At 46.9% G+C, this 16,177-nt stretch overlaps 1 protein-coding gene across 3 annotated transcripts in view; it reads right to left on the reverse strand.

Moving 5' to 3' along the window:
- Positions 1-16,177, reverse strand: part of PSME4 (proteasome activator subunit 4) — a 3,386,216-nt gene that overhangs the window by 279,370 nt on the left and 3,090,669 nt on the right. For all 3 annotated transcript variants that reach the window (XM_069608231.1, XM_069608232.1, XM_069608230.1), the window contains one exon: positions 7,501-7,586. In XM_069608231.1, the coding sequence (XP_069464332.1) occupies positions 7,501-7,586 (86 nt within the window). The remainder of the gene's footprint in view (positions 1-7,500; positions 7,587-16,177) is intronic.

Below are 16,177 nucleotides of genomic sequence, written 5' to 3' on the forward strand. Positions count from 1 at the left end.
AGCCGCTTTGCTTCTCAGCACAGAGGCAAGGATCCCACACAACCTCGTTAGTCGAGTTAATGCACGGTCACAGTGTTGTCCATCAGGATCACCACAGTCTTGCGTTTCACATAGGGGAGGAAAGTGACCAGGGACACCCCGCATGCCCCCAACTTCAGCAAGCTGATGTGTTCCTGAGAGACCGCAGTCCGCTCATCACAGTTAGGTCTGACAGGTGAGCTACCCAAACAGTCAGAGATGCGCCCGTGGCTACTGTCACCTGGAGCCAAGGTTGGCAAAACAATGCACCTCTCAGCAAGTTGCTGCTCACACCCCACCACCCGAGATCCTGAGACACCTGGCTCGAAAGCTGAAGAAGGTCCAACATGTGACCCTGAAACTGCAACCATTGGCAACAGAGAAGCCACTGAAGTGATCTCATGATCAGCCTCAACTCTGGCACCAAATGTATGCAGGAAGCCACAAGGCTGTGAAGGTTCAGGAAAGCAGAGGCTTGGACTTGTTCCTGGGATTGGAGGACATCGACAATCCGAAAGATGTTCGCTGCTCGATCCTCAGGTAGGAAAGCCCATGGGAGTATACAAGACTGCCCGGATGAATCGGAGAAACTGGGACGGCGAAACCTGAGACTTTATGAAGTTCAGGGTAAAGCCTATGCTGTGCAAAAGAGTGCATGCACGGGGTAGGCGCTCCAACACCAGATCCGGGGAGCAAGCACCGACAAGCCAGTCGTCCAAGTATGGAAAGACATGAATACTCTCCCTCCTGAGGCGAACCGCTATCACTGCCAACAGCTTGGTGAAAACCTTGGGACCCAAGGAAAGACTGAACGGCAGGATCTTGAACTGGTAATGGTGTTCGCGCACTACGAACCTTAGGTAATCCTGTGCTTTTGACAAATCGGCACATGGAAATTGGCATTCTGATGGTCCAGGGAACAACCCAGTCCTGCAGATCGAGAGCTTGCAGGATCTGGGCTACAGCAACCATTTGAACTTGTAACTCCCCCTTTCTCATGGAACCAGCTTGATTGGGCTTTTTGACAGAAGCCGACATACCTCCTCCAGAAGGCTGGTGTCAGAGGCCAGGAGGTGGCCAGGGGGCTGTGATCCGGGGGGTGCTGAAGGAATGGGAGGCAATATCCCTGTTGGGTGACTTTTTTTCAAGCAATTTGTTTATTCTTTTCATGAAGGTGCATAGGTACGACTTGAGCCTAAGACAGATTCCATTAACAGTGTTAGCACTAACATGGGAACGCAACTAACATAGGATGCTAGCAAGCTACAATTGGCAGCAGCCTCACAGCCATCTCCACCCCACTTCCCCCATATCTTTGTGAATTTCCTTGCACAGCCCCTAGCCCTGTACACTCTCCTTTCCAAGGCCAAACAGCTGTCCAGTTCCGCAGTCCACTGGCTTAGTCTTGGGCACTCTGCAGAGTCCCAGGATGCTGCAATCAGTCTCTTAGCAAGTCCCAGTGCTACAGCCAGGAATGTTTGTTCATGTTTTGTAAACCCGGTGTATCTACCCATATCACCAGCAACGCCAATTCCGGCTCCAAAGGGACCTGAGCATCCATTACAGTGTACAGTTTATGTCTCCATTTCCCCCAGAAAGCTTGAATCTGAGCACATTACCAGAGTGTGTGATAGAATGTACCTCCTTCTCTACCACATCTAAGACGTGTCACTGTCTACGCTGCCCCATCTGGTCAGCACCGTACAGCAGTAGTACACTCTATGGAGGATCTTGAATTGTACTAGCCACAGCTGAGCCGCCATTGCCACCTCCCTTGGGAACATCATGGCCTGCACCCATTCCTCCGGTTCCAACCTTCCCAGGTCCCACTCCCATTTCTCCCTCAGGCGGGAGAGCTCTGCGGTCCCAAATCCCCTAAGCACTTGGTATAATGTTGACGTAACCTTGGCTGGGATGCACACTGCGTACAGATTAGCACCCAGTGGTGAACTACTTGGGACCTATAGCAGAGAGGGAAATTGGGCTTTCATGGCATGTCGGGTGACCTTTAAGGCCCACGCGTCGGATGTGGTCGTTAACCATTATGTTCTGAACAAGGAAAGCCTCCCTCCCACCATCGTTGATGAGTGGCAAAGCCCATCACTAAAGTTTGGCACCCTGGGGTGCGGCGGGTGGCAGCAGCCGCAACCACACCAAGCCGCTGGGTACCCTTCCTCTACTTCTTGGGACATGCTTGCCCTGCCCTCTTTCCAGGCAGACTGACCACAGCCCCAAGGGTCAAAAGCAGGGAAAGGGTGGAAACCCCTGCCTCAGACGACAGTTATGCGGAAGGATGCTGCAATGCTAGCCCCAAGGACTGACCTGTTGCCTTATACAATTGGATCTTCTGGAGAGTGTTGTCAGCCTTAGCTCCAAAAAGGTTTTGGCCATCCAAAGGCATGTCCAACAGCTTGGTCTGGACATCCGCTACAAGCTCTGACGTCCTTAACCATGAGTGGCACCTGGCTGGCCATGGACCTGCCCACAGAGTCTACAGTGTCCAATCCTGATTGTAGCATTTGGCGTGCCGCCTTCTTGCCACCAGACACCATGGACAGGAAACCATACCTCATCTCTCCCTCTTGGACATACTCAGAAGCATTGGCCACCGCCGCTCGAAGGAGAACTTTGCCATGGCAAAAGAGGCATTCACGGTCCGCAGTGCCAGTGCAAAACTGCCTGACGCAAACACCTTCTTTTCCACTGCGTCAAACCTGTTACTCTCGCTGTCCGGTGGAAGGGATGTGAAAGTAGAAGTCTTCAGAAGTCTGAACCATCAGGCATTCAGGCGAATCATGGGAGGAAAGAAAGGCTTGGCCTGACTCAGCAGGACGGGGCATCCTCGCCAGATCCCTGTCCACCGCTGGAACTGAGGCAGGTTTCTCCCACACCTCCAATATGGGGACCTCAACTGCCACACTGAAGGGCAGGAGGGTCACTTTCTTGGGGGCATCGTCCAGAATATCACAGCGTTCATACTAAACATTGTATCTGGACGCAGCAAACGCTGAAAAGCGGCTCAAGGCTTTCCTGGGGTGGGATCTGCAAAATGTACATCTCTGGGGAGGTATTAAGGCCACTGACCACTTGCAAGGCCTCCGCCAGACCCAGCACATCCTCACCTTCCCCGTAGGATTCTTCTGGGAAATCCCTCGCCAAAACACATAGGTTAAAGTCCAAAGGGGACCTGGTCACCCTCATCATAGATGCTGTACATCTTTGACATGAAGGAGTCCATAGGGAGTGGGACGTATTCCCCATGGAGCCATGTGTCCACAATGTTAGTAGGGGCAACTACAAAGACTACACTGGTGCCAAGGTTGGCACTCCCGGAGGCAGGGCCTGTCAGCGCCAAGAGACTGCAGTCTCTGTCTGGTCCAGGCCGGAGTCCTTAAGCGCGTGGGAGTGGTCCCTAGAGGGTACTCTGCCGGTCGCAACAGATGCAAAGTGAACCCGCGGCGCCATAGCCACAGCCGCCAAGGCCAGAGGACGTTTTACCATTACTGCAGCGGTGGCTGGTCAGCAGACCCCCTGAAGCAGTAGATCTTCGTCTTTGAAGAGGAAGACGAATGTCGGTGTGAGGACTTACTTGGGAAGCAGGACCACTTCCAATGCTACTTCTTTTTCTTTACCGTGCATGGAGCCACTTGTTCTTCGGCACACCTTTCTGTGCGACCTTGACCGAGACTACAAAGTCTCCCTGTTCGCCTTGTGGAAGAAGGTGAAGATCTTCGCTGCCTTCTTCCTGAGGGCCTTCGGGTGCATGCGTGGGGCGCATAGAGGCATCGGGCGGAGCCGACGCAAAGCTGCACTGCACCCTCTTGGTGGTGGAAAACTTTCCTGCTATCAGCTGCACTGGGATAAAGGATATCATAGATGAAGAATATGTGGAAGGAAGTAATCCATTAGAAGCAGACTTTTCCCAGAACTCTAGCACAGGGGCTTCCACCGCCACAATGAAGGGCAGGAGGGCCTCCTTCTTTGGTGCATTGTCCAAACTATCACATAGTTCATATTGAATTTTTCCTCTGGACAGGGCAGAAAACCCAAATGTATCGGCCACCTTAGCCATCATGCGGTGAAATATGGCTTGAGGCTTACCAGAGGTAGATGCTGGAAGAATGTATAGCTCAGGGGAAGAATCAAGGCTTCAGACGTCAAGCAGGGCCCTCAGCCAAACCAAACGCATTCCCACCTTTCTTGTAAAACTCCTCTGGGAAATCTCTTTCCTCCATGTGTATCAGTGTTTCAAATCCAAAGGCACCGGCTTACCCATCTCACCATAGATGTCGTACATCCTGGACATGAAAGGCTTCAGTGTTGGAGGGGTGTGTTCATGAGGTGCTTCCGTGGTCAGGGTGCCGACCGGCATCGATGATATGGAGGACGAAGTCAGGCACAGCACCAAGAGCTTGGCGACCATAGGCGGGGACTGCCAGTTCCTTGCTGAAGATGGCAATAATTTTTTGGCAAAAAGCCTCCCATTCCTCTGGTGTGGAGGATTGGGTCGGAAAAGGTACCAGATTCTACTTCTCTGAGAAGAAGATGAAGAGTGGCGATGAGAGGCCTGCCTTAGTGAGCGGGACCTCTTAAGATGCTGCTTCTTCTCTTTTTACTTGCAAGGAGGCAAACTCTCCTGGGCTATGCGACCTCGACTGCAGAGCCTCACTCTCCATCTTATGAACGAAAGCGAAGAGCTTCGATGTCCGTTCCCGAAGGGCCTTCAGGTCCATGGCCTGGCACGAACCGCAATCCTGGGTATTGTGCTCCTCGGCCAAGCAAAATAAACAAATCCAGTGAGGATCTGAGACCGGCATCTGCAGGCCGCAATCCATACACAGCTTGAAGCCCAAGGCCTTCAACGGCATAGGCATGAATAGGAGCAAAACTGACTAGTGTGTTCCGATTAGCAAACAGAGTGAGCGGAAAAAAGGAACATAGATCACGGGGCACTGCACCTCAATATATACTGGCCCCAAAGTCCTGTCCGAAAGAGGAATCGGGTAGAGCTGGGGGAATTCCCCTCCCCAAACTCCGCCCCCCCCTGCCCCTCCCGCCTTGTGGCGGAACATTGTTCCGATGAGCAGCTGTGCTGGGATAGGATTATCATAGATGAGGAATCTGTGGGAAGAAGGAATCCATTAGAATGAGTGCATCACATCATAGTTCAAGATATTACAAAACATGCAACAAAACTTCCAGTTGCCAGAAATTGGCATTATATGCCTATGGACTACCATCATTTGCTCTGATATTAACATTATATGACTCATATTGCTATAATTCCAGTTCTTGCCATCAAACATCCAACTACTCACACCACTGTCAGTCTATAGCATTAAAAATTCCAGGTACTGAAACTATTGTACGGGAGTGCTCTTAAATGGCCAGGCTCTCACATCATTGGCCAGGATTGTGAAGATGGGTTGGGACATCAAATACCTGCTCGCTGCAAAAGCACACACTGCTATCACCCTATTTCAAGAAGCATGCATTCCACAATGCTGTGTATTGTGTTTATTATTTTGCCACACATACATTAGCAGAAGAATGCATGCAGAAGAATACACGTAGCTCTGAATGTTTGGAACACAGTACTTAACCCAGTCAATTTCTACAATCTTCAGCCACATACACAAAAACAGTTGGAAATTGATTGTTGCACCACTCATTAGCAAAAAGTAAAAAAACATGCCAATTGTTGATACATTCAGATGGTAATAAAGAAATGGGAATGGCTTACTCGAATGTGCCAACCTATTTGGTCAGGTATTCACAGGTGAGTCTAAATCGTTAATTATTTTTATTCAGATGAACAAATCAAGTTCAGTGTTATTTTCATACCTTATCAATTCAATCCTTGCTTCACTTTGAATTACAATACTGGTTCAGTGTTATTTGCACATCTTGCTCGTCATAAAATTCCAAAGATAGTTCAGTGTTATTTTCACACCAAATAACAATCCATTCCTTTGCTGTGTTTTCTGGCGCATTAACTTGTAATTCAATGTTTAATTTTTCTTTAGTGGTTCCTAACTCGACACGCGTTTCCCCACTGTGATTGACAGTGGTTCTTCAGGAGATGGAACTTTATTTCGAACTATCAAACTGAAAAAAGACATAGTCACGAAGCAATTTTGCATTGCTTTTTCGTAATCCAAAATGGCCGAAAATCACGTGAAACTGCGTGATGACGTCATTGCGCAGCACGAGATCACATGGGAAGTGGCGCGATGACGTCATCACGTTCCGTTTCCGATTTAAATAGCGAGCGCTTTTTCAACAAAGCGGATCACTCGCTTTGGAAACCCTGTGCACGCTTATCATGGCCTAAAAGGGTAAGGAATCTTCTTATTTTTATAATATCTTTTATCTTATTCGGTATTTGGAAGCTGGAAAAGCACTAAACCTTCCTCCAAGCCATTTGAATACAAGTCATTTCTAAAAAGTTATATATTTCTTCAAAAATACCCCTTTTTTTCTTTTCTCTTCTTCTCTCCCCTTGCCACTATAGCAATTTGTAACATAAGGCACGCTCTATATGAAACACCAATTTCTCACAAAGAGGAGCAGGATACTTTAATCATCAAAAAATAACAAATGGATAATCGGTGAAATCACCATTTTGGGTGAGTCAAAAATGTCCTTACTACTTGAATTAAGTATAAAATAGTCTGACTAAAAATGCATCCAGTTAAACATATATGTTTTTCCTTTTCTGCATACACCAGAAAATACATTGAGCATGTGATTTTTCTTTCTCTTTTTTTCAGTTTGATAGTTAGAAATAAAGTTCCATCTCCTGAAGAACCACTGTCAATAACAGTGGGGAAACGCGTGTCGAGTTAGGAACCACTAAAGAAAAATTAAAAACTGAATTACAAGTCAATGTGCAGGAAACCAAAACAAAGAAAGTAATGGATTGTTATTAAATCTAAGAACCAATAACTAAAATCAAAACTAAACTACAAGTTAATGTACCAGAAAACACTGCAAAGGAATGGATTGTTATTTGGCGTGAAAATAACACAACTATCTTTGGAATTTTATGACAAGCAAGGTGTGCAAATAACACTGAACCAGTATTGTAATTCAAAGTGAAGCAAAGATTGAATTGATAAGGTATGAAAATAACACTGAACTTGATTTGTTCATCTGAATAAAAATAATTTACAATTTAGACTCACCTGTGAATACCTGACCAAATAGGTTGGCGCATTCGAGTACACCATTCCCATTTCTTTATTTCTCTCAGTGAATCTGTGTAGCAGCCACACAGTAATTGGGAAATTACCCATGCTGACAACAAAAAGGTATTAGAAAATTGCTATCTCAGTACAAATCTTTAACAAAAAAGTAGTCGCCAAGGGAGTGTTTTTTCTTAGGCTGCTATTTCTTTTATTTAAACATTCAGATGGTCACTGCTCAAGTAAATCATTACTGTGGAACAACATTGCTTGATACTGAAAAATAGAAATGTACCTTAAACAAGATAGGCAAAAGCTGGATTTGTTCTGAAACAGCTGTAGAAAATGATCTTCCAGCACTTGTAATTAACCACTTCAAAACTATGAAAAAAACAAAGGAGATCACTATAGCATAAATAAACAAGATGAAACATTTTGTCTCTGGAGGAAAAGAGATTCAACATTCAGAAACAACCTAGTCTGTGAGAAGACACTATGGAACAAGTTACTTACCTGTAACTCTTGTTCTCCAGCAAGGGTCTGGCATGGAGTCACATGCTCATGAATATTCCCGTAGTCAGGGCTGGAAATCCTCAGTAAAAAGAAGGCAGTTTCGCTTTAGGCTGAAAACTGCTCATCTCCTCTATAACCAATCATTGTCCTTTGGGCTAGATGTCAAGCAGGGGCACACCAGAGAGAAACGCTGTTGTTGCTGCATAGGGCTCTCGGCCGTCCCAGCAGCGGCCTGCTAGCCAGTCGATGACAGTGCATAATGCAGCCAGAGAGCCACCTGGAGATGGAAGCCTTCGACAAAGTCTTCCTGTGATTCACACGTCCAAAATTGATGAACAGCTGAGAAGTCTTCCGAAAGCTCTTTGTCCGTGCCACTTAAAACTTCAAGGCACGAACAACATCCAGTGAATGCAAGGCCATCTCCCCTGGCGACGATGGATTCGAGAAGAAAATGGGCAACACCAAAGGCTCATTGAGGTGTAACTCCCACGGCACCTTCAGCATAAAGGTGGGGTGTGTACGCAGTACCACTCTTGAAGGATGGAAGAACAAGTATGGCGGTTTGCACGACAGGCCCTAGATTCCCCGACCCGCCTGGCAGAGGTGATCGCTGTCTTCCACGATAGAAACCTTTGTGGGGCCTGATGCATCGGCTCAAAGGACACCCCAATGAGCTTAGTCAAGACCACATTCAGCTACGAAGCTGGGGCAGGAACCTTCATCAGTGGAAAAGTCCTGAAGAGTCCTTTGAGGAACTCCTTGACAAGTCTCTGCAACCACAGAGGCGGCCTGCCCGGTGCCCTGGTGTAACGTGATATGGCAGCCAGGTGCACCTTGATAGCGACACGAGCCCGTCGAGCTGTGGCCAAGGAAAACATGTATGGTAGGAGCTGTGGGGCTGTGACACGCAGAGGGGTGGTCTTCTGAACCCAGCACCACACAGAGAAACACTTCCACTTATGGCCGTAGCACGTCAATGTTGAAGAGGCCCTGGCCTTGGCCAGGATGTCCTTAGACTTTGCAGGTAAAGAAGAACGTCCACATTCTACTGTTGCAGGAGCCAGGCCCTGAGGTTCAGCTATGCTGGGATGTGGTGCAGAATCGAGATGAGAGCGCACTCCCCACCATTGTATTGCTCGTCGGAACTCCTTGTTGAGGGTGATCTTGTCCATCCAGGATCCCGATACTTGTAGCCACCTCGCATCCAGAAATTCATGGAGAGGACTCATCTGCAGTCTGCACAGGACGACGCGGTTGATGCAGGAGGATATCAAGCCCAACAGCAACTTGATTGCTCGCACTGTAGCGGACCGCGCAGACGACAGGTGCTGCACCTTCCCTACCAGACTCTCTTCCGAGGGAGACACCAGGCAAGTCACTGTGTTGAGTCGGACTCCCAGAAACAGAGCATTCTACGATGGCTCCAAGCAGGACTTTGAATAATTTATGGAGAATCCCAGATCCATCAGCAAACGCATGGTTCTTGCTCTGTGCTGGCTCGATAAAGAGCATGGGAACAGTACCGAACTAGCCAATCGTCCTGGTAAGGTTAGACGTGGATGCCCTCAAGACGAGGATGCGCCTCCACCAGAGCCAAGCACTTTGTGAAGACAATCGGGCCAAATTTAGGCCAAAGGGAAGTGCCTTGAACTGATAGTTAGCCCCTGGACCACGAACTGCAGGAACTTGATGTGGTCCCGATGAATGGGGACGTGTACGTAGGCGTTCTCCAGGTCCAGAGTGCCAGGAAGTCACCTTCCTCCAGTTGGCCGAGCAGGTGTTGCAACGTGACCATCCAGAAGTTCTGGGACTTCAAGTACTTGTTGAGGCGTCGCAGGTCCAGGATCGGCCGCCACCCTCCTGTCTTCTTTCGGACCAGAAAGTACGTGGAGTACACCCTGGAGCCCCAGAGGTGCTGGGGAACGGGTTCCAACGCCCCCTTTTTTAGCATCACGTGGACCTCCTGCAGTGGCTGCGCCACGTGCTGTTCTTGTCGAGCTACAGGGGGAATATGAGGACACCTGTGTTGGAACTCCAAGGTGTGGCCCTTTCCGAGAGCATCCAGCACCCATCTGTCAGTGGTGATGGTCTTCCACGCACTGGCAAACCTCGCCAGCCGGCCTCCTACTGGGGTGCAAAAGTGGGGGCCCGAGTCCCTGGCCAGTTCCGGCCCGTTTCAGTGCTGGGGCTCTGTGGGCAGTGCCAGAACTGTTCTCCGATGCCGTATGCTTGCAAGCAACCTCTGTATGCCTCTTGTGTCATGGAGCGGGAAGGCTGCCGATAAGTAGTGGTGTATCCCAGCTTATACCAGAGCTCCCGGTCATAGCGTGATAAAATGGCCAGGGCATTAGTGGCCTTAATGGTGCTGGCAGCCGTATATATAATCCTCTTCCCTATAGTGTCCAGTTTCTTCCCCTCCTGGTCCGGGGTACCATGGACGAGGAGGACAGGCAGCAGAGCATTTCCTGGCTGCGGCTGAGACCACAGAGTCAGGTGAAGTCTAAGACCTCAAGCACTTGGGGGTGAGACCGGGACTCTGTATTTTCTCCCCTTGAGCCTGTCCCGCTTGTGAGGGGCGGTGCTCGGATTCTTCAACAGCGCTAGGCCTTCATCCCAGATAATGTCCAACAAGGGGACAGACATGATGGTTTTCTGTCTGAACTCTCAGCGTTGATAAAGGAACACTTCCTTTTTCATTTCCTCATGGACCAGTTGAAAAAGATCAGAGGCCCTGGACATCATTGGGTGGAAGCAGCCGGCATCATCTGCCGGAGAAACCCTGTGCAGGTCATCTGTGCCTGCTGGCTCTCCATCCGATAGGTCTAAGTTATCAGCCTCGTCTGTGTCTGTCGCTGCCGTATCCGTGCCCGTGTCTGTGTGCGTGGCAGGAACAAAATGCTGAGGTGGAGGCGGCGGTGGCAGTGGTGTCGGTTGGTGCGTGTATCAGCAGGGACCTTTGACTTGTGCTTGCGCCGAGAAGGGCTTCCTGAAGGCATTCTTGGAGGACTTCTAGACGGAGCAGGGCCCGGTGTGGGCGGCATTCTCTGCTGATTTCTGATACCAGCTTGTGCAGCGTGGTCAGAATGCCCAACAAAACGTCCCTGGGGTGAGGTGTAGGAGGAATGAGAGGGGGAGGCTCCAGGCTGGCACACCTCTTCTGGAGAGGCAGACGATAGGGTTCACCCTGCGGTGACCCACCTAACAAGGGTCCCTGGAGCCCTTCATGGTCTGAATAGTAGCCCTCTGGCAGGTCATCACCCTCATTGGAGCTAGTATAAATATTCCCCGGCACACTTGGCAAAGCCCCTTGTTCGGTACCCCTCTTAGAGGTCATCAAAGCCTTACTCCTCATCTCCTGAGATTTCTGGCGGAAGCGGCTGCTGTCCCCTTTCCAGGGGTCTTCGCCAAAGCCGCAGCATTTACCTCAAGCTCTGCACGCAGGGACACCCATGGAGAATTTGTCGCTGCAACTATGGCCAGAACCTGTGTGGTCTGCCCTCCTTTCATCAACGTAGTAGTCATCAACAAGGCTGTCGATGGGGTCGTCAATGGGGTGGTAGCAGCAGTCATGGCTGTTGTTGATGATGGTTTTGTCTTGGCTGGTTGAGATGCCGATGGAGGCAGCAAACGGCCCACCTTGGATGTCTCCTTTGTTGCCTTGTCCGCGGATGTAAAGCAGAGTTTCGAAGAAGGAGTCAAGGACTTTATTTTAGAGGGGTGCCCCCAGCCGGTAGTTTCACAGGGGATGTGGTCGGCGATGGCGACCTTGCCCTTCCCGATACAGGACCCGTAGAAGAGGCGAACCCAGTGGGATCAGAGGCGTGCGGCCTTGCCTTCTTTTGGACCCCCAACGTGCAGGGCATCTTCAAAGGACCACGACCTCAAGCTCTGTTCTGAGGGAGTTTGATCGTGGGACCGGCCAGCTCTGGGCAAATCATGACCATGCCTGGAGGCTGAGTCAAAGGACTTACCCGATTTTAACCATGCCATGGTTTAGAGGAGAAATACAGTTTTAAAACTAAACTAAAACTATTTTTCTTTTACTTAGGATTCCCAGCCCGACGACAGTGAATATTCATGAGCATCTGAATCCATGTAATACCCCATGCTGGAGAATGGGAGAAAACGTGGGGCTGTTAAACATGCAAATACAATTCTATACAGACAACAATGTGGTAGTAAAATTAGACAACCTGGGGAGTGCCCCCAAGATTACAACTAACCACGGTTTAAAAGAGGGGTGCCTATTAGTCCCCCGGCTTTTTAACCTTTATATAGCAGAACTGCTAAAGTGTTAGGAGAATGTGAAAAATGATCCCCCAAAGATCACCAACACAGGTGGATGGGCTATGCTGAAGACCTCGTCCTATTGGACTACACGTCGGTTGGTCTGCAGCGATCTCTGAATGCATTCCTGAGTATTCTGATAAACAGGAGTTAAGCATCAATATGGGAAAGAGCACAATCATGAATTTCGAAAAAGAAAATAAAAAAGTAGCCTGTGCACCTATTGGCCCTTTATTAACTCAATTTTGAAATGAGTGGACTCCTACGTATTTGGGTGTCTTCTTCCATAAAACAAACAATGAAAAAGTGCTTTGGGATAGATGTACGAATAAAGTAGTAACTAAGAGGGCTGTAATACCAACTTTCACAACCCAGTATAGTCTCAAAATTACTTTGCAAGTATGCAAACTCAGTATTATTCCATCTATCACATAAGGTATGGACGTCGGTTTTGAGCATCCTAAAAGTAGATTTGATACCCTGTAGGGAAAGATTTGGAGAAAGGTTTTAGGATTGCCTAACTCAGTGCTAGTGTGCTATATTATGTTAGAATTAGGTATTATGTTTTTATATACACATAAATTGATAAATGTCTATGATTGGGCAATGTGAGCTCTTGATAAACATCCCAGTAAGTCCAACAAGGCAAGCCTCATTCATAACTACTACAAAGAGAAAACCCCTAAACATCAAGGGAACTCCTAGACATAACAACAAAGTATTGAGTAAATTATTGCCAACTATCCTACAGGCTGCCAAAAAGAGATCCATAGAGCGTTATACAACAGAGACTAGGGTGCCGACTACCATCACGATTACAGACAGTCCTGACAAAAGACCATTAGTGGGGAAAGTTATGGGTCTAAAGGACTCAACCTCAAAAAACCTACTTAATAAATCCAAATATTATTGCACAGGACTGGAAAACCACAAGGAACAGCAGACAAGGAAGAGGAGGAAACAGAAGAATAGAGGTCCTTCTGCGATTATTCCATCAGAAATGTGCCCTTCTTTCCTCACATCTTGCACTCAGACGACCAAGACCTACAAACTCGACCGGATCTCTTCCAAGTATCTAACGGGGTTACACTTCGGACATTGCCCGATAGCCACCGCAGCCAACTCTGACAATAAGTCTAAAGCTACTCGAGTGTGGGTAGGAAATATACCAGAGGAGGACCTTCATGCACCAGTCAGTTCATAGATCTGGAGAGCTAAATTTAAGAAGGTCCAGTTAATTATTTGCCAGCAACGGATCAGAGCCAGTGCGACCAGTGATTTTTGACTTGGTGTTCGATGATGAGTGTAATGTGCCCCTAAATAGATCTCGCATTCTGGCCTTATGATCATCAGTGCCTAAACTGAGTTTTATTGCATCTGCAGATCTCAATTTTTTTCACCTACTTGATAAAAATATTCAAGGAAAATGTGTGGTCCACTTCTCCTCTAAATTAATTGAGAAACCGGTACATGACTATCAGGAAGATATCCTGCTAAAAGGGTTTGAAATCTACTATCCTCAACAAATAAAAGATCTGGAGCGACACTCTTGTATGAACTTGACTGTAACCTCTTATAATGAAAACAATGGAGGGAGGCACTTTAATAGAGACCAATACTCATTGGGATGGGAATGGCTTACTGTAAACCTTCCAATGATTTCAACTTCCAGACAATGCTTCTATATATAACCAGTTATTTATCTTATGCTGGAACACACGTGGCTATAATTCATTTGTTCATGATTCGCTGACTGCCCTGAGTAGACATGATTTTGTATTATTACAAGAGACTTGGTTGACTGTGTGCCCAGTGATTGATGGGTTTATTTGAACAACAAACCAGCAAAAAAGGTCCATGTGGGTGACCATTAGGAGGTCGTTTAACTGCTATAATGATTAGTAAAGGCCGTTGTTTGCGCAAATGGAAGTGTCTTTCTGAAGCTCTACTAGCGACAGAAATTGTCAATTGCAGAGACAATAAAATCTTACATAGTCTGTATCTAAATATTTACTTCAATTCTATCCCATCAGATGTAGATTCATTACTTGATGAAATTGAAAACACTTTGATAAAGTGGCAAGCGCGCTACACTGAGAGTCCTATTATCATAGGTGGTGACTTTAATTGTGAATGTAATTTGAACAGGGTCAACCTGGACCTTTTTGGAGAGGGCAATGTCACTTCTGTTCCATTATCTGGTTTATGAGCAAAAGGAGCGCAAATGGCTTGTTATTGGTGACCTTTTTGAGATGGGGTTTCTTACAAATGAATCTGTTATTCAATGGTCAATGGGGTAAAAGTTTTGACTTGGAATAATTCGGCAGCTGCATTTACACTTGATCATTTGTTCACTAAGAATATAGAAATTGGGCCAGTTTGCATGATTGAGAGATTTAAAAAATAAAATAATCGGAGCGATCATGCAATGCGACTTATTTTATTAGATTTTCAAAGGTACATAACATAAATCAAAATAAATACAACTCCATTTACCCTCCTCCCCAAAACCCTCTAACCCCTCCCCCCATTACCCTTAACCCCCCCCCGATCCTCAAGTACACAGGATTACAAGATTATGCCGGAGTTCCATGGAGAAAGTTATAAATATGGAAGTTCCATATTTCGTAGAACCAGTCTTGTGTGTGGAGGATTCGTAGATGTCCATTTCTGGGCTACTACCAAGAGAGCCGCCAACTGAAGAATATAAAATGCCTTTCTCTTATATTTCGGCCACAGCTGGTCATCTTGTTGTGTGAGCCCCAGAAGACTTTCCACAAGAGATCTAGTCCTAAAAGCAAACATTATCCTCATATTTTCTTGCACTTCCACCCAGAATTGAGATAGCTTAGGACATGACCACCAAACATGTAACCAATTTCCTTTCCGTCAACACCGCCTCCAACAAGAGTCCGAAACGGATATAGCAATTTTGTGTAACCGTTCAGGGGTAGAATGCCACGGATACATTATTTTAAACCAAAATTCCCTGATTTGTATAGATCTTGTCAATCTCGGGTTATATACCCATAAATGGGACCATGATTCCTCTGTAGGTATCAAGCCCAGAGTCTTTGCCTAAGCAATTGAAACATAGGGATATTTGGCGGAGGCTCATCAGTTAAGAACGTGTATAATCTGGAGATCAAGTGTTTGTCCCCTGAGCTAGAAGTTACAAATTACTCAAATGGTGTAAATGACCTAGTAGCCGCTGACTTGTCGGGTAGGGCCATTAACCAATGGTGAACTTGAAAATACTGAAAGCGGTGAATCTCCTCCTTACGTAAAGCAAAAGACTTGATCTCTTGTCCCAGAAACATGTCACAGAACTTTTACATCCTTCCCTTTTCCATTCAGGGAAGGACCTAGCAGAGACTTCTGGAGTGAAGGGGAAGGGAAATTAAGTGAAGCACCGTTGACAGATAGCCTGATCCCATAAATCCTCCACCACCCCCATGATCGCACTATAAAGTATGTTCTGAGGTCTATCTGATCTAGGCAGCCATAATTTCTCTCCCATTCTAGGACTCATTATGGACCTTTGTATCCGGTTCACCTTTTATTTATATCTTCCTTGAACCAATCCTTTATGACTTGCAGCTGTGCCACTCGATAATAGTCTCTAAAGTTAGGAAGACCAACTCCCCCCTCTGTTCGAGGGAAGCATTAGTATTTTCAATGCAATACGGGGGGGGGGTATTTATTTTTCCATATAATCTTGGATATTATTTTATGCAGTGTACAGAAAAAGGAAACTGGGTTTCGAATCGGGAAGGCCTGAAACAAGTATAAAACCTTAGGTAAGATCACCATTTTAATTCACTTAATCCGTCCGAGCTCAGAAAGCATTAAAGGGTTCCAGGACTGGAGAAGCTTCTGAATTTCGGTTAATAAAGGCCGTAAATTGGCAGAATATAGTTCCCCAAGTGACCGTGTAATGTTCACTACCTACACCCAAATGCTCTTTGGGATCCAGCGAAGCTGTGTCTTTTCCTTTGCTTTAGATATTTCGGCATGTTTAAGCCCCAAGTTCAACATTTCAGACTTAGTAATATTAATTTTAAGGCCGGCCACTCTGCCGAATCATTCCATTTGGGCAAATGTTGCAGATAACAAGATGCTCGGGTTAGTGATCGTGAGAAGCATATCTGCGTATGCCATCAGCATATGAA

This window comes from Ambystoma mexicanum, chromosome 4q (genome assembly GCF_040938575.1).
Source record: "Ambystoma mexicanum isolate Mex_15411 chromosome 4q, UKY_AmexF1_1, whole genome shotgun sequence".
Taxonomy (NCBI): Eukaryota; Metazoa; Chordata; class Amphibia; order Caudata; family Ambystomatidae; genus Ambystoma; species Ambystoma mexicanum.